This window comes from Beta vulgaris, chromosome 7 (assembly GCF_026745355.1).
Source record: "Beta vulgaris subsp. vulgaris cultivar EL10 chromosome 7, EL10.2, whole genome shotgun sequence".
NCBI classification, from domain to species: domain Eukaryota; kingdom Viridiplantae; phylum Streptophyta; class Magnoliopsida; order Caryophyllales; family Amaranthaceae; genus Beta; species Beta vulgaris.
Genome location: NC_079208.1, coordinates 19,319,376 through 19,344,618, shown reverse-complemented (window position 1 = coordinate 19,344,618; position 25,243 = coordinate 19,319,376). Strand labels below are relative to the sequence as shown.

General features: G+C 36.0%; 2 protein-coding genes across 8 annotated transcripts in view; one reads left to right on the top strand and one right to left on the bottom strand.

Moving 5' to 3' along the window:
• Positions 1-442: 442 nt before the first annotated feature.
• Positions 443-3,891, top strand: LOC104908868 (methyl-CpG-binding domain-containing protein 4). The gene is given in 3 exon segments (XM_010698036.2): positions 443-538; positions 3,383-3,827; positions 3,830-3,891. Coding segments are annotated over 3 exon segments (603 nt in total).
• Positions 3,892-6,942: 3,051 nt separating this feature from the next.
• LOC104908867 (piezo-type mechanosensitive ion channel homolog) overlaps positions 6,943-25,243 on the bottom strand; it is a 35,549-nt gene continuing 17,248 nt past the window's right edge. For 6 of the 7 annotated variants that reach the window (XM_048647805.2, XM_048647806.2, XM_010698033.4 and 3 more), the window contains 8 exons: positions 23,301-24,836; positions 18,086-20,643; positions 17,271-17,666; positions 16,030-16,188; positions 11,005-11,517; positions 8,787-8,928; positions 8,554-8,698; positions 6,943-7,568 (listed from right to left, as the gene is read on the bottom strand). In XM_048647805.2, coding sequence (XP_048503762.1) covers positions 7,433-7,568; positions 8,554-8,698; positions 8,787-8,928; positions 11,005-11,517; positions 16,030-16,188; positions 17,271-17,666; positions 18,086-20,643; positions 23,301-24,836 — 5,585 coding nt within the window. In that variant the 3' untranslated portion in view covers positions 6,943-7,432. The other variant, XM_019247124.3, reaches the window with a different exon arrangement.

Here is a 25,243-nt window from a genome sequence, read left to right as displayed (position 1 = left end):
ATTGTGAGTTGCCAATGCATATATGGAAAGGGTCGAACCTGGGATTCATTTCAAATAACCCAAAAGAATGTAGCATTGCACAATGGTCAAGGAATTGGCTTTGGTACTTCATGCAAAAAGACCAATTCGCAGAGCTCTATGTCATGGAGTTTATGGCCATACTATGGAGTATCTGACTAAACATGAATAGATTAATTTTCAATCAAGAGAAACGAAGCTACCCTACGATCATAATGGAGCAGATTAGGATTTGAAAAACTAGAAGGTGGCAAACTTATGGGGAGAATGCAATAGGAGAGAAAGGACAAATAAACTTGTTGAAGAAAACTAAGGGATGCAATCATTTAGTTATGTATGCGAATAACTGGAAGGAGGAGGACAAAAGATGGTGTCTAAGGGTTGATGGGTCTTGGAAGAAAAGTATATGCGAAGGAAAAGAAGAATGGAAGGCAGCTTATGGATGGCACTATTGGATGAGGACCAAGAAGTTGGGAATGGAAGTGAGGCAATCCAAGCTATGTCAAGCCTACAGGCGGAGGTGAATGCAATTCTAAAAAGTTTGGAGAGCATCATGTACAAGAACTTAAAAAAAAATTGAGATATGTACGGACTACATATATATCGTTATAGGGCTACGTGCTCCACTTCAATTCCCGCCCCAGATACGAACAATACTATGAGATATCATTGTATTGCGGGGTAATTTTGAGAGTTTTATTGTTAGTAGTATCACTAGGGATAAAGTTGTCAGAGCTCATGGTCTTGCTATAAAGGCTAGGGGTGCTATTAGGTAATCTTTTGTTATTTATGCTTTATATAAAAAAAAATTGTGAGATGAGAGATAAAGTTGATGAGTGAGAGAAATGACATTTTTTTTGGTGTATGAATGGGGATGCTCTTATAATAAGGTTCGGCAAGAAGTTTATCACCCGTATCGGATTATATATTCGGGTGATAAAATTTCTTCAAAATTACCGTTCTTATACTTGGCACCGACTTCGAAATGTCATTGTTATTAATCGGCATGATGGTTTAAGTCCACACATAACTGTCATTCGCCATTGGCGTGAGAGAGTCAAACTGTGGAGGAGAGAGAAAATCATTTGGAATTATGAACACGAAACAGAAATCCTAGACGAATATAAGGTATGCATGTTAATTACTCTCCTCATCCATAGTTCATTTTTCGCAACGCTTTTTCTCATCCACAATCCTTTGGATCCTCTTGTAATGTATTCTTATCCCTACTTTACTTTTTGTTTATTGAACTTTCAATTTTTTTTCAAAAAAAATAAAATGGTACTACTATATAATTGGGGCTGAAATATATGATTCATGCTTGAAAATTTGGTAAAAGTTGCATTTTTGTTTTGCCATGTGTTATATTCTACTCTGGGTCAGTGGTATATGCATTTGATTTAGCTTTGACGAGCCAAAAATTATAATTATTGAAGAAGAATATCTTTTGATGTTAGGGATTTCTTTTTTGAGTGTGTTCAATATATGGTAATCGATTGGGTGCAAAAGAGGATGTTTTTTTTGTTCTTCATCTTTTTTAACATTGTGGGGGTTCTATTAAATGTATTTTGAAGGTCCCTTTGTTACTCAATGCAACATTGCTATGATCTAAAGCCATAATGAATAAAATTTATACTTTTGTGTTTAACTACTCATATTTATATAAAATAATTGATACATAATTCCAATGAAAGGGCATTTAATATTTTTCTCTTTTGTATGCAAAACATTTAATAGTTTTCTCATTCCTATGCAAAACATTTAAAATTTCTATGAATTACTAAATTTACACTATATGTTCATCTTATCTAGCGCTCTGGGGGAGTCCATTAGCTTTATAAGTATATATGAACTTGAAATTTTTTTGAGACATTATGTGAAACCTTTTGCTTTTATTTTGCTAAATTTTATGGTATGATAAGTGCAGAGAGTGTCACTTTCCGGATATGCATATGGTGGCCAGTATGTATGGTTGTTTATCTCTTTCCACTTTTGAATTTCAATATTATAGCTATACAGTGCTATAGAATTATTCACTTACAAATCTCGTTATAGAACATTTGAAGACCTCAACTAGCAAGCATCTAGGATTCTAGTTATAGCAGCTGCCTTGCTATTAAGAGTATTAGACAACTGTCTAAGGGTTACCGGAGGCTTTAGTTTGTGTTTTCTATGTACTAAATTTCTTTTGGAGGGCTTGATGTACATAAGTTGAACAACTCTCATAAGATCTTGCAAAACTAAGGATCTTTAACACGGTGTATACTTGTGTGTTGCAATGGATAGCTTATCATACTTGGTGTGCATTACTTGCGATGTTTTGTCTGTAGGTCACTAGAATGACAACTTTGAATTAGTTCCTTTATGCTTAGAGCGATACTACTCTGGCCAGTGACCACAAAATTTGATTCTCTCTACTCTTATTTTGGTTAGTTGACTTGCTTGTAAATCGGTGTCTTTCTGCCCAACCATATGGGGTTCAAGTGCTTCTTTGGCATCTAGCATATATCATAGAATTTTTTTTTGATGCGATGTATGACAATCACATTTGGCTGCTCACTCCTTTGATATCCGCCCTGCAGTACCATTACATACAAGCCTATGATTTTGAACTCTACTTTGCCATTACTCACCTCTTTTAGGTGCTTAATTGTTGTAGATGGCCTAAAATGTGCGACTATAGCAAGAAGTTGGCTTGCTAAGGGACTATCATCTGCTATTGTTCAAGATATATTGTTACATAAAATTTTCTTTGCTTATGTTGTCCTGGGCCCTGCCCCATACATTGTTCACTACCATGTCTATTATTAAATGAAGAAGCACCTACATTTCAAGGACATGTTTGCCTTTAAGAAACAATCTCCACCACCAGTGGACACCTTCTAGATCTAAATATCTAATTACCCTCATTGTGCCAGAATTGTGTGTACATAGTTCCTTAAGTGGGTGTTTAATTTATGTTGATACACTATTCGCCTCAGTGATCTTTATGTCTAGTAATACATGATAAAGATTGGAGAAATCATTGATATCTTTCTAATTATTTTACTGTTGATGTATACTCTGGTTCAGCAGTTTGTCTCACTGTTTTGTGTGCCCAGTGAGATGAAAAGAGGATGTAAGAATGGCAGGAAACTTCCTCTTTGTTTGTTTGGTGTATAAACTTGATTCATGTATGGTCCAGCAAGATGTTATGATAAATAAGAAGCTGAAAGAGAAGATTTATTCATCTAATCAGCAATAAACGGTGGTTGCTTTTTAAGTTACCTGTTCTAAAATCTCGGGTTTCGCCGAGCTTTTTGTTACACAAAATTGTTGAATTGCTTTGCTCCAAATTAATTGTTCATCTCTTTTATTCCTGTAGCCACGGCGTGGAGCTATAGACCTATATGTTGTACAGTGTGGCAAATGCCGGAAATGGAGGTCAATCGATTCAAAGGAAGAGTATGAGGAACTGCGAAGTAGATTTATGGAAGAGCCATATTCCTGCGACAGAAAACCCGATGTAACTTGTGATGACCCAGCGGACCTTCAATGTGATGCAACAAGAACTTGGGTAATTGACAAGCCTAATCTTCCAAAGACTCCAGAAGGATTCAAGAGGGAACTTATAGTGAGATCAGATTACTCAAAGTTGGATGCACATTATGTAACACCAACCGGAAAGAAAGTAAGGTGTCATGGAGAAGTTGTGCAATTCCTTGAGAAGGACCCAGAGTACAAACATTTAAAGCTGGAAAACTTCAACTTTACTGTTCCGAAAATACAGGAAGATACTATCCCTGCAGATGCGAGAAAGAAAAGGGCAGAGAATCTGCAAGCAAAAGGGAAGATTCTGATGGGAAGAAGAAGAATAAGATTACCACCAATTAGTAGCCCGAGTTGGCAACATTTTTGATGCTCTTTCGCTTCACTTTTTTCCCTGTTCTTCATAGAAGAAGATTAGGACCACAGTAGCTTAGATAGCTACCGCCTAGCAATGGTAGGACTTGCTTTTGGAAACGTTTTCTATCTTGAGAGTGTCTTCGTTTTGTATAATTCTGATACGTATCTATAGAGCAAATCATTCAAGTTTCCTGTGTGTGCTTGTTGGATGTTGCCTTAGCTTTGCTTCTGATTTGCATTCCGGAAATTGTATGATAATTAACCTCTAGGACTTATACAACTTATCAGTTTATCAAATATTTTCTGATCAAGTTAAGTGAGCAGCTTGCAGTCCCAACGATAATAACTTTGAGTTCTCTTGGCTTAATTTGCATCCATGGCAGAGGTTAATTAATAGCCATCTATATAGAAGCAAATCACTAGTTCTGCCAAATATTTCAAAGGGGTAGCTCATGTACTAGATTAAAAGCTAATCAGGTCCTCTAGTGAATTTAGAACAGATTAAATCTTCAGATTGTTCTTCAATATGGTTTCTCGAGCGCAGAAAAGTCTTCCTTAAGAGTATCTTACGAATTGTTTGTAGCGAAGGACACTAATCAATGCTTCATGAATGGATGAACTAGCTAAAATCTATGACGATTATATATACCACGAGGGAAGTTGGTGTGGATCACCGCTTCTTAAGGGTCTTTGGAGGAAAGTTATCCTCCATTCCAATGAATTCATATCTGCAGTCCAATTCTTTTAGAAAAACCTTTTCATTACATCGGATGATAGACGTTGTTTAAGAAAAGAAATAAAAGACATGAAAGAGTTGATTGGACGCTTGTTATTTCTTGTGAGGTCGCAAATTAGATCCTACACCAAGGTGTAGGATGAGCATCCTACACCTTGTCCAAAACTACGTCGTTTTGATGGTTTTAGGGGAGTCAAAATTTGGCAGACTTTTGGCAGTATTTATGACAGTGGGTCAGCTCTTTCTCTCTCATCACTCATTCATTCCCTCCTTTTCTCTCTCATTTATTTTTCAAGAACCATTTAATTCTCTCTCATTTATTTTGTTCTTCATTTATTTCTCCCTTATTTTTATTCATTTCTATTATAAATTTCCAAATGTTGATATTTGATTTTATTTTCTGTTTTGCATTTTTAAAACTTTTTTTTAATGTACAAATGCATATAGTTTGATGTACAATAATATACGAGTGTACATTTGAGGATTTTCAGTGATCAAAGTAATGACCATCAGTGTACATTGTAATTTATCCTTATTTACGTTGGTTGTGGTAACTTTTTTATATTATTATTAGCTCCACATACAGTTGCATGTACATGCACGTACTTAGCATGTACACTTTGTTGACATTCATGTACATTAACTGGGTTACAATCATGTTGTTATGTGTTGACCTTTAGTTTTAGTACCCATATTGAGTTTTTTTTTTGTTTTGTTTGTGTCTATTGAATATGTTATGCATGCATGTTAGCGAAGCTAGTGTATATTTAGTCATACACAGTGAACATTAACGCAACTTTAATGTACACAGAACAAAGTCGGCTCTATAAAATAACTTGAACATCCAGTCATAACAACATTGTATATTCAGGCTTAGTAATTAAACAATCTTGCTAGAACATTTGTACATTGAGTCATATCCAGTGAACATTTAATCAAACAATAATGTATCCTTATTTTCAGTGATCAAAGTAATGACCATCAGTGTACATTGTGATTTATCCTTATTTACGTTGGTTGTGGTACCTTTTTTTTATTATTAGCTCTACATACAGTTGCATGTACATGCACGTACCTTGCATGTACACTTTGTTGACATTCATGTACATGAGTTACAATCATGTTGTTATGTGTTGACCTTTTGTTTTAATACCCATATTGAGTTTTTTTTTTTTTGTGGCACCTGGAGCACTATGAGGTATAGGACTGTAATTGTACATATTGAATTTCATTAGTGAACAAACATCAAAACACCAGTGTACAAAGATTGCAAATTACTCACTTGACATCAGCTTTAGGAATTGGGTTACTTTTATTCTATTATGTTTCTTTGTACATTCTTGGCTTCGTGGTTGTTCATTAACAAAATCAAAATGTACAATGACAACCCCCCATAAAATCGTCAATAACACAATGAACAATAATAGACATCCAAAGTACAATCCTTGTGATATAGTGAACAATGTGATAACACACAATGAACAATTACAGACATTCAAAGTAGAGGTTCAGATATTTCTTCATATTTTTTCCCTTTGTTCTCAAAAGGGTGGCCAATGGTATTTCTTCACTTTGTGTTCTTGCAACCTCAAAAAAATTTAGTAACTAGAGGATGAAATTTAAAAAACGAAATCATTAAACATGGAAGGAGGTTGAGTGTGGAAAAGAGAGAAGTGGTGAACAGTATATGTGGGGAAATGATGACAGTTGACATCAAATCAGTTATTAAATGGTGAACAGTAACTGTCAAATCATTTACTTTTTGAATTTTCGACATGTACATGGGATGTAAGGGGAATGTACATTGGCTGTCAAATCAATTACTTTTTGCATGTTGAATGGTGCGTTTTATTTTTCTTGCCTTGCGTTTTGGAGTTGGTGTAGGATGCTCATCCTACACCTCTCTCCACCATCTACTTATTGCTTAGACGTGGGTCCAACATTTTCCCATGTTTATATTTTGTTGCTCTGCCAGCATACCAAAGATCTTTTCTTAGATGAACTCGCTTATGCTTCAATTTTTTGTTTCTGCAACGTTGAAGGCACCACCACGGCACCATTGATGAGACGAGGATGTCCTATATAATGTATGTGCTCTTATAGACCTCCTTGATGTTAAACGTATCTACTCTCTGATTTTGTCCCGTTGTATTTGCCTCTCCTTCATTTGATTTCCTACATCAAGCAGCTAGGCAAAGGGAGAAGACTGAACAACCATATCGCTATATTAGTTTAGGCAATACACAAGTTCATCCTGATATTTGGCTCAACAATTTGTCTTCTCAATGACGCAAAAAAAAAAATAATAGCATACTTATTTTAAATGGAACAAATGAGAAGTTGGATTCTCAATCTAAATAACATTCAAAAGTTCATAATTCTGATACCTTTATATATACAGTTATGCTTTGAATGATTCTACAAACAATAGGAACAAGTATTTACAGAACATCTATTAAGGATACGTATACAGCTTGTGTCTACGTTGATTTCCCACCAAATAATCAGAGCAAGTATTCAAGAACAGACTTCGTTGGCAGGAACAGGCGCGACACGAACAGGCGGACTAGCCCCATTTCTGAGTAAAATATTGCACACGTCTAGTATCCCTATGAGAATTTCTTCAGGAAGTAGACCAGTATAAATATCACCGACACAGAATACTGGTCTTCAAGAGCAGCTCTACAACTAGGAGAACGTCCTGCTGAGAACAGTCACTCGTCGTAGAGATTTGATTTCTTTGTCCAAGAAGAGCATATCAACAAATATTCTTCAAATTTTCCCTTCTTGCGTCTAATCAGGTTTGGTGTACTCAAGCAGCATGTGAGGCGACCTATAAATCTTTACTATTGTCCAGTAAAGAACTTCCTCCACTCCTAGTTCACCTTCTGCTCTTGCAGCATATAGGTCCTCACAGATAGCTATCAGCCTGCATCAGAACAACGGTACTTTCTATTTCAGTATCATATGCAAATCAAAGTTACTACTCTCTCTGAAATTAATGGTCATATTCTCCTACCACTTATAATTAAAGTTCTGATATTCATAAACGCTTTACTACTTGGTCAGTCTATTCTCTCCCTATCAGTTAATATATGTAGTGCCATATGGAGCAATCCGACCACAAACCATTACATTCCATTGATTTTGAACAGAGCGGGCAACATGAAAATTCTCGATTCCTTTGTTCCTTGTCCCTTAGCCAAACCACTGAGGGTGTGATAAAAACAAAGAAATGAAGCAGAAGACATTAAACATGATTGGCCGTCATGTGAAAAATCATTGCAAATGAATACAAGAGCTCTATCTCCCAAGGAATTCCGTAAAGCAAATTTAGCACTTTTCCAGATATGTCACTCATACTTACAGGGCAAAAAGTGCGGACCAAAGAGTCAAGAGTTGTTGATTTACATGAGTATCCTTTCTGCTTGGAAATAATTTCAAGACATTTATCATGAGCGGGTCATGAAAGTAACTATAACTTTTGTTTTTCTCATGTTTAGATTTTTAGCTGTCTGTGCAATTGTAACGCTTACCTGTTCTGGGACCATTTACAGGCACCAATTTGGAACCATGCACACTGATCATGGGTCCACTTTTGGCATTTTACGATGTGCTGGAACCAGATGATGTCCGCACCAATTATTCAGAAAGTGAAAGGCCGAAAACAAATGGAACATTTAAAAGCTTTTGATTCCAAAGCTTGGACAGTTTTATAGTTGACAATTAAACCTCGGACACCTGTATCTGTCTTACCTTACTTTAATCACTAACTTCTCAAACTATTGTTACTAACACTATTCTGTGCAAATTATAACTAAGCATACACCGTGAATCTTCTCTATTTAAATGTAGGATAAGCAAGGAACGGAAACAGGCACATGTAAAATGACAGAAGCCAGAGGTAGCAATACCTATCACAGGAAGGAAGATTCTCATATGGAATTCTCATTCTCAGGTCAGAGCACTGTAGCCTGATAAACCGACCAACAGCAAGCACAAATGTAATGTAGAGACCCCAAATGCTGAACTTGCTCAAAGTATCTCCAAGAAGGCCCTCTACAATACAAACTCAAGAATTAGAAGGCAGAAAATTTTAACTCATGTCTTCACAACTTTATGGTATGCCTGTCTTATTCATACTTACGTGGCGTTTCTTCTGACACCACGATTGTTGTTGGTCCAGTAAAACCTTTACAAGCAGTAACATTTAGTGGATTGACATCATAGAATGACCACCAATCAGGATTTTGATGATTAATGACAAGATCCGCACTGACTGCATTTACCTGAAACACAATGATTTAGAGAACATAATAAGGAATTTCTGCAGTGGTGACATGTATTTTTCAAATTTCCAATTTGTAACCTTGGATTATATATTAGTCACTTTAGTAATCCTACACTGAAAAATCCATTTGCAAATTTGTATTTTGGCACTTACAAAGGGAAGCATTTCCATTTTGGTAATCTGGAGGAATAGCAAACTTCCACTTTATAGCATGTAATTGTCTACTTCTCACTTTAGTGAAAGGTATAATTTTAACTGTCATCTTGTAACAAGACAAAAAAGCAGGAGAGAAGGATAATGACTTTCCTGGAAGTTGTCTACCATAGTTGCAAGTAAAAAGAAAAACTGGACTAGTAATTTTAACTTATATTAACTCTTTCCTTTTTTTCGTTTCCTTTCCAAGGTTTTGATGCAGTACAGTATTATTATCAGTTGAATAGCAATAATTTCTCATAAAAAAGTTCCTCCATCAAAGAACACTCTATATATTGTTCTATAAAAAAAAAATCAAAAAACATATTTTTGAGGAATACAATTTTGAAAATTATTTTTTTATAGTTTTTAAATGATTGTTTTTCTTGTTTCTATATTTTGAGAATTTGCATTCTCACTGGGGCAGATGGGAGACGGAGAAACAACCGCCACAACTAGGTTTGGAGCTGGTTTGTGCTAGCAGCAATTTTGTATTTATCCTCCAAGTGGTTCCTGATCCGAGTATGGGTGATGATGTACTAGCCTTAATGCATAAGAATGTCATGCTAGATAAGGAGTCAATTGAGCCTATGCATGGAAGGTTTATGGGGGTATCAACACACGTAATTGTTTGCAAAATTAAGCATGAGTATGAGCAGCAACAATACGTGTGAATTGGCGTGCTAAGTTGTTGGCATGCATTAGGAGAGTTCACTTGGTGAACTTCTTCATATCCTAGTTTGTTTCAGTTTTATATGTTATCTTATTTTGATTATGACTCATGGTTTTGCCTATGTTCTTAAAACGATGGATTTTATATGATTCAAGTGTGTTAGGAGTCTTAGGACTTGGGAACTTGTCCTAAGCCTAGGAGTCGTTTTGTTAATGTTTAAATAGTTAAGTTGTACGTTTTAATTTAGTTAATGAAATCAGTTTTGCTTTGTGCTATTCGAATACTTTTGAGTGTTTTTCCAATCTTGATTGTTGGTGGCCTTGTCTTTACGCATCAAAACCCTTAGATTGTTGCTTGTGTCTGAATTACAATCTATTTGTATTAAATTATTAATCATTTCCCTTAATTACGAGTCCATTCAACTAATTGCTAAATTGTTCTATCTCAGGTAAAAAATGTTGTTTTATATGTTCTTTTGTCTGGCTCTAACACTCAAGTGCTCTTGCTCAGAGCTATGTTATTAACAAATCCTTTACCCGAGCACAATGATATTCAGTTGTGTTGGTGTTCTCTAAACATTTGTTCCCTTGCTTATTGAATTCAAAATTTCAAATTGAAGTATTAATCCCCTTCATTATAATTTACTCAGCAACCCCCCACAACTTTACCATCTTTTGCTGCATATTACTCATAATGGCTAACTTTAACTAGCCCATGAATAGGTACATATTGGAGAGATCCAGATCACATTCAAAACTCCAAAATCAACTAGGTCCTGAGAGTAATTTTGATCCAGTGACTGTCACGTTCCACAATGTGGTCACTGCAGCTTCAGTGAATCCAGTAACACCACATTGAGCACACTTTTGAATTAACTTAAAATAAACATGCATCATAAAATAAATAATGAATAAGAATCAATATAACTAGAACTAATTCAACTGAATTTTATTGATTCTTTAGCGCTTTTGTTTTTCTTTTTCCTTTTCATGCAGTTACTAATTTTTACTGATTTACTGGTATTTTTGGTTACATGCAGTCACCGGTTTCACTTATTAAAAATTGATTTGTGCTGGATTCATTCTATTAAATTGAAGAGGACATTATAAGCACATCACATCATGACCAGCAATGATGTATTCAATAATAAAGAAGTAAAGTAAATAGCTAAGAAAAAATGATGGAAACAAGAGAGTTAAGCAAGCATACCTCTGGTTCAAAGGGCCTTACATCACCAGAACCTGTAACCCGGAAGTATCTTGGAAAGATATTATACACACGGAAACTATCCATAGAACCATTGAAAACAGCTTGTACCTCTGATTTTTTTGGGAGATCGGATTCATCTTCAATATTTCTGTCATATTTCACAACCTCTTTCCCTTTAGGTCTGTCTCTGGTAAATACCCAAGAAAAAATTATACTCATATTCATGCCTACATCAAGCGACTTAGTGAATCTCGTTTGAACTAGTTCTGGGACAAGCCAAAGGGTACTAGCGTCAGCTTGGCAACATATTATTTGAATGTCACTCTTATCATATGTAGTCAAGAAACCTTGAGGGTCAAGGTCAACTTTCTCCTTAACATTTTCCCAGTTTAGCCTTTCACAGAGGGTTGTTTGATACAGGGTTAGCCGACCACCATTTGACTTAATATCAACCTGAACACTGACATCTTTGATGGGATTTGCGATGTTCGTAGGATTGCCACTGCTGTACATCTGCAAAGAAATTGATGTTTCAATGTCTCAAATTGATCAGACATTCTATGCATTTGACTACATATATACTCCTTTCGTCTCCTTTTGTTTACCCCAAGTTCTTTTTGGGATGTCCCGAAAGATTACCCCATGCTAAAAGCGAACAAGGAGCATCACTTTACGCTCACATTATTATAATTGGTCCCGCCACTTTTGTCTTCATCAACTCCACCCAGCCAACAAAAAATAAAATAAAAATTAACGAGGCAAACAAATGGGACGAGGAAGTGTATTGTTAGAAAAGGTAATTTATATAATAACAAAAATTCAAGTGTAATATTGGCAGACTGTCTTCTATCAGAAGCCGGCGTGGAAAAAATAGTCCGCTAACATTAAAGGCAAATTTTGTACACATTTTATGTTTATAACGTCTCATAAAAAACAACTCTGTAGGTGTGCCATTATAAAAATCAGCACTCACGAAAATATATATTATGGAAAGGCAATAAAAGACCATAGTGGCACTGAAGCATCAAAGGAAAAGGTAAATTAGTATATCTAACAAGTATTGACACCTCTACAACTATCTTGGATAACCCAATCATGTAGCCACAAAACTCAAAGGATAACTAGGAATGGGGTTAATGCTAAATTAGAGAGATGGAAGCAGAAATTGGAATCTCGAGGGTTTAGGCTAAGCCAGAGAAAAACAGAGTACACGGAGCGCAATCTTAGCAATGAGAGGGTGGACGATGGGGTTAACATTGAATGAAAAGAGTTGTCCACTAGTGAGTGTTTTGAATACCTTGGGCCTATCTTAAAGACACATTGGGATACTGACAAAGAAGTTACTAATTAAATTTTACTCAGGTGGCTGAAATGGAGAAGGGAATCGGGATTTTCTGCGACGGTAGTGTATCTTCAAGGTTGAAAGAAATGTCCTATAGGACAGCTATCAGACCAGTTGTGTCATATGTCTAAGTGTTGGGTATTTAGAGAAAGTCATTTGAGGAAGATGAGACAGGCGAGACGCGTATGTTGAGATAGATGCGCGGGAACACATTAAGAGATAGATTTCAGAATGAAAATAAATGAAGGTTGGAGTTGCCAATATTGAGGATAAGAGGACGGATTTTGGTGGTTTGGGCATGTGAGACATCATCTAGCAGATGCATAAATTAGGGTAGTGAAAGGTTAGGATACTAGAGATTTAAAAAACAAAGTGAAAATGACTTGAATAAAGAGAGTTAGAAGCTGCTACCTCCATTTTCTCAGAAGCGACATTTGATTTTGTTAATCTACTCACTGAAAGGGCAAATGGTGCATCAGAAGGTTGTAACGCTTAATGGAAGGAATGGAGGCAGTAGAACCATTTGGACAACCACCGAAGAAAGAATCTTGACTTATGCAGCTGACCCCGTTTTAATCGGATTAATGCTCTGAAACTTCTGTTGTTGCTCTTTTCGCCTCACTTTTTCCCAAGATGTAGAGGTCTAGATTAGTTCTAGCAGCTAATTTAACGCTGATAAGTTTAGGCTAGTTATGTTCAAGGGCATTGATATAAATTCAGATTGGTTATTCAAGGCTAATAAGGGATACACAAGTTGAACACACAGCAACAAAAAGTTCTAATAGTTATAGTCTTATAGATAGGTTAAGCTTAGGGGCTAGAGCTGACACATAGGTTAAGTTCAAGGCTAATAAGATCAAACTTCTGATAAATTCACATTAGACTAGAACGGCCTCACGTTTAGGTGAACTATTTTCAAATACATAGTAAAGCTCTTAATGTCTGCTGGAAAGAGATGATGAGTCGCATATAATTCAAGTGTTTCAACAATTTGTAATTTTACGAACAAATATTCCTTTAACACAAGGATTTATTATTGTTAAATATGTATAGAAAGGACAAATCTACCTTTCAACTTAAAGGATATCTTTTTACATTCTATATTGATAAATTAACCAAATTTTACAAGATAACCATCATTTATACTACAAGATAACCATTATGCTATATTTGGATAGCAAGATTTCATTTCAAATCCTGGATTTGGATGAAATCTGTTGTTTGGATGGCATGGAATTTGAAATTATGAAATTTGTTCAAATTCTTATCAAAAGCCTATATTAGTAGAATTTGAAATTCAAGCTATTACCTTGTCATTTGAAATTCTCTCCTCATACATATCTCAACTCCATGAGTAAACCCACACTTTTTCTCTCTCCTTTAGTATATTCACAATTTTTCTCTCTTCTCCATTAAACCTCTATTTATCTCTCCTCTATCAAACCCCTTTTACAAAACAGTGATTAGGAATTGAAATACAAACTTTAAATTCCAGATTTCAATTCCATTATTTGAAATGAAATACAAGTTTCCAAACACTACCCTATTTATATTTTAAAAAAGATCCACTGTCTTTAATATCAATTTAGTTACACTTGAATAACATTTTAAAAATATATTTTTTGTCACTTCATCATTTATATTAAAAAAAAGAGGTCTTTAATATGAATACATATCGCTTCATTAATTGTTCTATGCATAAACATGTATATGATCAAACCAATTGGCTTAAAGTACATCTCAAATATATGATACAGTGGAGGGGTTTTTTTTTTTTTTGTTTTGTTTTCTTCGGGCCGTATCTTAAAAGGGGAGTTTTAGTCTTTCTTATTAATCAAAATAGGGTGATCAAGTCCTTCTCAATGTTTGTCAACCAGAAATAAGAATTTCAAGCAGAATTTTGTTTAGTCCCAACTCAGAATACAAAAGACAGATGAACAAGAGGGTTTCAACTTTCAATCATTTTAAGAACCAGCTAAAACACAGATTGTAATAGATCAAGGAACAACAACTTCTATCAGAAGATGGGGTCTGTTGCATGAACCAAGAATGTATCTGATGTGGTCTTCCATAAATACTATTCACTTCTACCAAGTGTTATATATACTTATGCAGACCCATCATTTTCATATCATATTCAGCTCCTTTCATCCAAGTCATCTTTGGCCTCTCATGGCTTTAAAATCCCAACATTTTTCTGGGAAAGATTAGAAACACAATCCAGCCTTAAAGAAGTTACATTTGCCAGAATCGTGTTCAGGGAAACACTATTATCCATCCACAACAAAAGGCACATAGTATTAGGAGCTATGTTCTTTAAAATGCACAACTTACAATGTTTGCAGATGCTCCGAAAGTAAAGGGTCACATACCTATTACCGCAAAAGATTCATGATACAAAAATGCCCATCTCAGAGAAAAACACAATAATTCAGCAAGATAAATCTTTTCGTAATACATCTGGAAACACCCTATGTTAAAGACTAATTGTGTGCATATACAAAACTCCTAAACATGTGTTAAAGATGTAATTGTTTCGACGATTCATGAAGGCACTCCTAACGGGTTAAGATCATGTCAGTCATTGGTCTAATTCATCAACAGGATTAAATGTTTTGGCTTCACGCAATTCTGCCCCTACACAAAGGCAGAACTGCCTCAAAGAAAAGATGGGTCATCTCACAGCCAAATTCAACTGTTTTCTGCCCATCGTGTAAACACAATAATCAGGCAAGAAAGTCTACTTAATCATTTATCTCGGTCAGCAATCTGTCCTTGGAATTGATTATTTTGATTTTAGCCAGAAGAACTAGCCCATACTTTCTGGAATTATAGAATTCTGACTTCCACAGAAAACTCAACAAAAAGGTAGTATTAAGATGCGAGGACTATTTTAACATCTTAATGAGTGAGATACAAGAAAATTGTAGATGGTCGAACCTTTACACCTTTTCAGAAAGCATCTGTTACTACTTTATTAGGTTCTCCCCCTCCCAAGACTCAACTGACTACTCCACCTTTTCCTTTTCACCATTACAGTTGATCAAGGAAAAGAAAAGAGGCATTGCTGTTTACACAAATTTCTAGAAACTATTAATGAAAACAAGATTTTTTTCTGCCAAATACAGCCCTTTAAAGTGGTAACTTTGTTAATTGCAGCTCTTTCATTTCAATCTCTTCAATTCCAGCCTCAAATAAATCAAACACTTTTAAGTTGCAGCCCAAAAGGCGTGAAGATAGGTTGGATTTGGGTTGCAACATAAAAGAGTTTGGTTTATTTGAGGCTGCAATTAAAGAGATTGAAATGAAAGGGCTGCAATCAACAAAGTGACCACTTTAAAGGGCTGCATTTTGCAAAAAAATCCTGAAAACAATTATTTTATTCTTTGACAATACTAAATGTAATCTGCATAATTGTAATTGTAACTGAAAAATAATAGCCTCCATAATTTCTAGAGGAAGCCAACTTCACTTCTGATTAGAAGAGGCTTTGGTGCAGAAGAGGAGCAAACAATTCTAGCAAAGAGGGTAGTAAACTCTAAGTTCTGTTATCTATCACTCTATTAGCTTACTAAGGAAAAAAAAGGAATTAAAGACCAGTCTGGTAAATAGTCCAAATAGATTCCGAGTACATAAAGGAACTGCAAATTATTTGAAAGCATGTACATTAACAAGCTTCTTACCAGCATAGGAGCCCAAATAACACACATCAAAATGAAGAACAGACAGATGCCACTGCAGAACTTGGTCATTTTTGACTGTTTCTCTCCTTGTTTATGATTTGCTCTATTCAAAATGGCATCACACTTGACAAGATACAAGCTTGCATTTATGTCCTCCAACTGTTCAAGGTATATGACATCATTGTTAGAGGTTGTATAGGTTTCTTTTACATTGACAAAATATCACAGAACAAATGAAGGGAACATAAAATAAGGTTATTATTACATCATTATGGTCAATGCAAAACACTTAACAAAAGAACATTAATTATAAATAAAAGACGGTGAAAACATCTCAAACATTCATAAATTAGTTTTATGAAAATGAACAGTATATGGACTGACCAAAACACAATCATATTCAAAAGATACAAGTAAGCTTAATTAGCAACCAAAATATAGTCTCGAGAAAGCTACATAGACACTTAAATCATAAACCTAATCTAATGTACTAGACCTTCTAGACTTGTCTTTTGCACAGTCCAGCACCACTGACATTGAGTTTACACTTATTGGTTACTTATGATGGGAGTATAAGGAAACCAAACGAAATTCTTAAAACTAACATACAGTAGAAACAATATTGCTTGATGAATACTAAAATCTCATCCGTCCTCACATAAATTTCTTTCAAGTACCCAAAGAAAAACAACAGAATAAACTTTACAAAAATATGGAATTTTCAGAAAATTACCTCAATCTGTTTTTTCAAGAAACCACCTACCTCAAAAAATTTTACTAAGCGAAACCATCTCATGGTAGGTTCTAGCTTAAGTGTTGCCATAAATATATGATTAATTTATGAATTGGGCCTTGGATATTTCTTCTCCTACTATAAGAGAATCTTACACCCTCCAATAGAATCTTTTGTGATTTTTATAGTAATATGTTTTCTCCATTGTTAGAATCCTCGTTGGACAACTCACCTTACTGAGTGGAACTAGAGTTTGTGAACTTTGAACCTGGGCCTAGGCTCAGTGATCATCACAGTCATCTGTGATGGATTATATAATATCATATCTAAGCATTAACTGTGAGAGAGGGAGAAGGACAAAGAGAGTTTAGAAGTGCAGACATATCAAGACAAGATCAGTGTTTATGGTAGGACAAAACATGAAAAAACAAGAGCAAAGATACAAAATGCACACAGCACCTATGGTGATAATGGGGGGAGATAATGATTGCATGGCAAGAAACTCTACCTTCAGCCAGTCATACATCGTCAATGATGTTGTTGTACACGACCAGTCAAGTACACAGCGTAATTCGTAAAGGAAAGGAAGGGCACGATAGAGTCGATAACCAAGGTAATTAACCCTTGAAACCTTGCTGGTCAAAAATTGACGATACAGGGTACTTTTATGTGGCATTCCATAGCGGATCTGTATAGCCTGAAGTGCTAGGGACACTGCTTTTGTCAGAAAGATAGCACGTAGTGCTAATATTCCAGCATACTGTTGGGATGGTTGCATGTTCCAAGCATACTCTGTAACTGAATATGTAAAGAGTACAAGGTTGAAAAGGTAGAATAGAACTTTTCCCGTTGCAAACGAACATAGGTAGATAATTCGATCAACCACTATCAAGAAAAAGATAATCTGCAAAGAAGCGATCAGCAAAGTTGATATGATGACATGTCACACAAGCTTTAGTATTTAACCAAATGCACATACCAAGAGAATAACAGTCACAGAAGTAAAATTTTCTGTGCAAAGAAAAAGATAAGCATAATGATGACAATTATAGACATGATTTATGTTACTGGTATTACTGTTTATATCATTATCCATACTGTTATTCGTATTTCTACAGTGGTCCCAAAGTAAAGAGTCTAAAAACCATCAGTAGGCTAACATGTGGTGCGCTGAGTAGGGTGCCCAATATTACATGGGGCATTGCACAACAGGTTTTTTTTGTCTACTTTTTCGGGAAAAATATAACCTTCTTTCATAGAATAGAGACACAAAAAAGAAAAAAAAAAGCAAGGATAATCAGATACTGTAGCAGGGAGGCTTACCATTAAAATGAACACAAATTCCTTAGGGAACTGATCTTCAAGTTGATAAACGCCGAGAAATTCACTTTTGTTCTTAATGACCGATTGGTAAAAAATAGCCACCAAAAAGAAAACTGCTAGATCAGCTCCAAATACATAAGCATATAGATCAACTTCTCTTTTTCCACCACCAATAACTGAAAGTACAGGGTACGGAAATCCGACCTCTTCAATAAATCCAGAACGTTTTGCAATAAGAATCTCCTTTGCAACATCGGCAGCTGGTGTAAGTGACTTTGACCAAATCATTGGCACGCATTCCGACAATGGAGAGGCATGTACAACTTCAAACACAGCCAAAGCCAAATTGGGGTCTTCTTGACTTCTCTCAATGCTCTGAATGTTAACACTGCTAGCTGAGGGGCAAACATTAGGGTTTTCCTCTTTGCAACGTTCACTATGGACTATCTTAAGCAATTGATTCATTCCTGATTCAATCTTCTCAGGTTGAATACCATCTTCTGGCCACGCTCCAACATCCATGGACAGCTGAACAAAATATGGAGGAGATTCTGCTCCATGGGTTAGAGATTTCCAGTATTTCAAGCAGCTTCTAGCTATCATCTCCACTAAATCTTTCACTGGTTGGAGAAGTTTCATTAGCTTCTCACTCCAGCTAAAACATGGGCTTATATGTTTCTTGTCTTGCAATTTTCTCTTAAAATCATCAAATTCCGATAATGCAGACCAATCACCATCTTGTGCAGTTATGGAGCTTTGTAAGAGAGTAAATAGGTAGACCAAAAAGACAGGCAATGAGCTTATCACAAATGATGAATTAATTTTATGATAAGGAAAACCCAACTCTTGAAGCAATGTCAAGTTGATCAACCCACAGTGCTGAATGATGATTTGGTACAAGTATTCGATTAAGATGTAAAACTCTGTATAGATTAGCATGACAACCCAGAAGGTATAGCTTGGGCCAGCATTAACACACAGAGCATACAAAAACAGAGCTGCAAGGTATACCATAGATAACAGACTGAAGTTCCAAAGAAAAACAAGAATAAAGCAGCAATAACAAACAATATCATTGTTGGATCGCATCTTCGACCATATGTGACGGAAGATCCTAAGAAGTTGCAGCCTTACAGACTCTGAGATAGTTCTACTCTTATCAGACAGCAGAGAAGATGTACGGGCTATATGAATATTGTCTGCATTTTGGCTCTCTATCGCTCCACATACTCCATCTTCTTCAGAAGAATGGCTATTTGAATCTCCATCCTCCTGGGCCACATTCAAGAGACTAGCAAGATTGGTAACGGCTTGATTTCCAAGAGATTGTACTTGAGAAACACCATCACCTATCAGCTGCACTGCAGATTTTAGTGGGTGATCCTTTGATTGGCCTTTAGCACTTTCCTTTTTACCTTCAACTACTGAATTGTAAGCAGTATCTTCGATTTCAGTAATTTCACCAAAAGTAAATTCTTTTGAATCTTGTCTTGTTGATTGTTCTGCAGTTGGACTTTCAGATTTTTTGCTAACTGGGGACCCAAACGATTCTGAAGGCAGTATGAAGTCACTAGATGTTCTCTGCCCTTCTCTCAATGATACCTCTTCCTTATGAGCAGCCCTAAAATCTCTATCCAAATTAAAAGAGGGAAACAGAAGCTCCTCCTTATCAGCAGCAGTAACATCTTTATCTACAATTATAGAGGCACTTCTTCTCCTCCTTAAACCTCCACTTCCCGGAGTAACTTGACCACGATTGCCCGGAGAGTTCAGACTGTGAAGCTGGACTTGAAGATCAAGCATCTCTGACTTCATTTTCTCCACTTGCATATTACGTTGTCTTTTCTTCTCCTCAGTCTCGCGGATATGCTGTAGTTGTGCAGTCTTCCATGCAGCCTTTTTCTCTTGCTCGCGTACAATTGCCCCAATTTGCTCTGCCTCAAGGTATCGCGATACATGCTCAAATTCGGGAGATGAGAACATATATGACTGCAGTGAGACTAGCATGAAGATGATGATCTCAACCAACGCAGATCTTGAAGTAATACGAAACCCATAATCATATTTATAAAATCCTATGACCTCATATATGTAACCTACAGTTCCACACTTTCCTTCATTGAAGACACCGATAAAAGGAGACTGATAAGCAAGAGACAGAACAATGAGGACAAAATTGTATATCCGCAGGAACTTGAAGATCTTGTTCCTTTTCCGTAGAATTTCCAATCTCATCCGGAAGAAAACCAAAGCAAAACCAAGATATCCGAGGTGCAGAATGTCATACTCCAAAGTTCCAGTCATTAAAACCAAAGTGAGCACAAGATCCAGGAGGTGACAATAACAGTAAAGTCTTAGATAGTCAAATATAGTCCACATACTTTTCGTTTCAAATGAGAGGTCTTTCCAAACAAATATGTTCTTACGTTGAGACATCATCTGATGATAAGTAAAGGACCCGGATAAATTGGGTGATCTGTCAGCACGCAACTTGAAACAAGCAACCATGAAGACTATAAAGTAGCTCATAAGCATACGAGGATCATCCACAGTAAGTCCTGCAAAACATTGTAAATTATTAGTTTAAAATTTTCTAACTTCTGCTTCAATTTTAGCATAGAAAAAAACTTAGAATCACACTCTGTAACAAATCAAAGCCTACTATAGTATTGTAAGTATCAAAAAGCAGATTTTTCCACTACAGTTGGGCCGTGGGGGTGGGGGAGGGGGGAGGGAGAGAGAAATTTTGTACAAAGTCTTTTTCCAGCTGTCACAGATCATAAAACATATAATTAATATAGAAGTAGTAGAACTACAATATTATTACGAATTATTGATCAATATAAAAGCTTAGCAAATGTTAGATTCCAAGAATAAAGAAACTCTAAAAATTATTGTTTTGATAAGAGAAGGCATTGTAAAGAAGAATGAAGGAACTCTAGTTAATATTATTTCCTGACATCACATACTGAGGAACGGGGACATCAAAACAACACCTACTAAGAAAACCTTTACTTAAAGTAACCCCACACAGAACAAACAATTTTGCAAATTCTCTAATACTCTATTGCAATTATCTTGCCATGGTAAACACGGCACAATGGTCTTGATTCACCTCACCCGATATCCTTGAGAAGTAACTACATATGCTCTAGTGATGGTTCACATACTGCTTTTAGTGGGATTTGATGGTAATTTATCAAGATATATGTTCCTTTCAGGGAGATCATGTATTAAGATACCCCACAATTATGCGTGAATTGTTTTGGAATTGGCGACTTACTGGAAATATAATAAGGTGCGCAAGAGTAAGGGTGAAGTGTGTGAAAGGACATGTGTTGTTCTGACACTAAGTATGGAGCCACTAGTGGTTTTAGGGCACCAAAGACCAAGCCTTAGAGACCTCTTAGCATCTAGCCATGTAGCATGGTGTCAGTTGTAGTTTGGACAACAGGGATAATAGCACGATGCAAGAGATGCAAGAGACACTGTGTGGACATCGATTTGAAGTTGGGTGGACCACAAGCCTAGGTGTGACACTGATGGATCCTCATGAAGTGTATCACATGTGACGGGCCCCTACGGTATGTGTTGGCTTTATAGAAGATGGCTTCATTGATAAATTTTATATACTTGGTACTTGTGATATGCACAGTTGCAGCAAAAGTGATTAAGATACTTTTATAATAAGAAAATTCTATGTACTTGTACTACGTAATTATGTTATCAGTCGGAATTATATTGCAAGAGCATGTAGCATTGATAGAAGAGAATGGATGCAAAGGAGCCATGTAAACGACCACTGGAGACGAAATATTGACTCAGCCACCCCAATTTATTGGATCAAAGATCCACATTGTTGCATTGTACAAGTCCTTTAATGATGAATAAATCTTGTTTAGATTTTTTTTTTTAAAGGAAAATCTTGTTTAGATTTTAATTAACATAAAATTACATGGCTAATAACGTAAATAATAAGAGCTTAATTATCCTCCATTAACCTCAGTTCTTATCATGGTAAATCTCAGCTACATCACCGCATTGTAAAAGGTTTTTGAGCTTAGTGTGACCGAGATGTTTGGCTACATAAGCCGCAAACTATCTGCATTACCCACGAAAGTCGTTCCGCGATCACAACCAAACCCGAGATTTAGAGCCATGGTTCTTATCATCAAAAAAGAAGTTCAAACACAGAAGTTTTTCCATCTATAAATATATATACTCCCTCGATCCACAATGTTAAACTGTTTTCATCCATTCCATAAAGATCTAGCCACTTTTGCTGTATACTTCCTCCGTTCTTTAATAATTGCAACATATTTTGCACATTTCTTTAGAAGATGAGAGAGATAGAGAGAGATGAAAAAAGGGACCCATGTGATAAGGAGAGAGATAGAGAGAAAACATAGTCAAATTTAGTAATGTTGCAATTAATATTAAACTGCCAAATACGGGAAATGTTGCAAAAATAAAAGAACGGAGGAAGTATATTTTTTGCCAAAACTTTAGTTCCTCACTTAACTTCTCCTTACAGTAACATATTGAACCCACCTTACACTCTCTATCTCAATCTTACCCTAGAAAAGAGTGAAGCACTCAAGAATTACTTTTCAAAATTCCTCCCCTCCGTACTTGATATGTGTATCTATACTTTATAGTAACAGGATACATGTTTACGCAACAGAGTGACTATATGCTAAAACTGATAATCGAAGTTTGAGCCTATTTATTTATTAATAATCTTGGTATATCGAGTTGCATCTGATGCCATCCACCCTCCCCCTCCCCCTCCCCCTCCCCCTCCCCCTCTCTTCCTTTCTTTTATCTTGAACCCTTGACACCATGTAAATTTTGAACATAACAGAATGGTGCTCTCTCCACTTTTTTTTAATTGTTACACTTCACTTTGGGGGAACCAAGGAGATTTTGCAAAAAGCAAGAAAGAAATACAGCCAAAGAATATTTGGTTTTGGCAAATGTAAAAGAAGCATTAACATCTTGTAGGAGAAAATAAGGTAGGTGGGAAGGTTTTGGGTGGATTATTAGAATGGGTGGGTGGTTGGGTATATGAGGTAGAAAAGTATAAAAAGTTGATGTGATAGGCTACCATATAATTGAAAAGTGAAAGTGTAACAGTTAAATAAAAATGGACGAAAAAGGAAAGCGTAACATTTGAAAAAAATGGAGGTAGTATTATAAAAGAATAAAAACTTACCCAACCAACAGCTTTGACAATACTGAAAGTGTAGCTTTGAGGTTTTCCAGCAGTCATGGCAATTAACAGTAGTCTCTTGTGGGGATTGCTGGTTCAAAGAGAACTGATTCTTCCAGATGGAAAAGTATTCAAGACTCAGGACACAAGCGAACAGGAAAACCAAAATGGACCATAGCCTACGAATAATACGCCGATCTAAAAGAACAAAAGCAGCAAGCAGACCAATATAGAGCAGTGAAATGACATTCAAGAGGGCAAAACTAGCAAGAAGCAAGACAATCATGTTAATTTCTAGACCAAAGAGATTGAACATATTTTCAATCCAGAACATCAAGTAAACTTTCAAGGTTGTTATTTGCATGTCAAATCTCTCATTTCTTAAGGCGAGAATCCTCCTCTTGTTCCACTTTTGACTCTCCTTGATACTTTCCCAGAAGTACCCAGATGAATATCTTTTGTACCTCGAATTCTCGGATTCTCTTTCCAAAGACGATTGCTGAGAGTGGCCAGTGGTCAATGATTGCCAAGTATAGCTTGCTATGGTCTTTAGCTTATCAGAAAGCGTGGAATGTGACACTACTCTGTTCTCTTCATCATAACTGGACATAGAAACTGTGTCATCTTCAGCTGTGACAAACAGTGGACACGGCTCCTCCCATTCACCTATCAATACATTAGTGTTTGGCATCCTATCCAGCCAACGGAAGACATTGTATTGGAGAGTACATGCAGCAATCACTAGAACATTTCCCCTCAAGCTTGATTCTATTCCCCAAAACCCAGGTTCAAATACTTGGAGACCCAAGAGATGAGACAAAGAAGAATGCTTTTGGCCTGGAAACATCTTGGCCTGCTGACCCCACATCTGGAAAAGATATTCCACCATCACCACAAATCCTGTATAAACTAAAAATGACTTTGAAGGGACCCTTGAAATTTTGGGGAAAGTTGAGCAAATGATCAGGCCAAGAAGGTACAGGAAACCAAATGCACTTATTGGAGATATAGATGCATAAAATAAAGCAGCAAACAGAAGCTTATTGCTGTGCCATATCAGAAACCTTCTCACAAAGCCAAGGATCCCTGAATCCAGCACATTAGCATCACAGGGTTCATTATACTTGCTCTGTCTCCTTTCATAGCTATAAAGTTGCATAACAATCAAAATTGCCAGAGATTCCCAGATGTTATCCAACATAGAAGCTTCAGGTTTATAACCCAAGTTTGGATAGAGATCAATAATATCAGACAACCATATTTGAAAGCTAGGAAAAATGCCGAGGCTATACATGAAGATAAATACCAGAATTGCATATGCCTTCAAGGGAAACCATAGGCGTCTTTTTGTCTGCTCAACAAGTTGTCTTCCAATGATCCAGAAAAGTAAAAGGAAAACATACCCAAACGATATGTAATTGGGTCTGACCAGATAAACTGCAACAAGTATCGTCAGAAAAGCAATATAGGTCCCCCATGATCGATATACTGCAAGAAATTTCTGCCCTACTGCACTCAGGTATGATGCTATTCTTCTCTCTGCAAAAACCCAAAAAAAAAAGAGCATTACAGCAAAAGTTTAAATGAATACAGAAATTAAGACATACAGCTAAAATGGCATCATATGGATATAAATGTATACGTAATTATGGATGTATGTATATGTATATATATATATATATATATATATATGTGTGTGTGTGCAGATTTATATGTATGAATAGATATATATGTATGCATATTTTGTATATTGTGTATATAAAAACTCTCTTCAGTTATTCATTACTAATATAGCAGAACAATTACAAAGTAGATCAACCTCCTCCTCCCTCAAACTACAAGCATTTTTACAAGCAACATGATATTGTTTTAAAGACGTTAAGATGAGTGTTACCCAAATAACGAAGGAAGTCTACAGAAAACACATCATAAAAGAAGCATTTCCA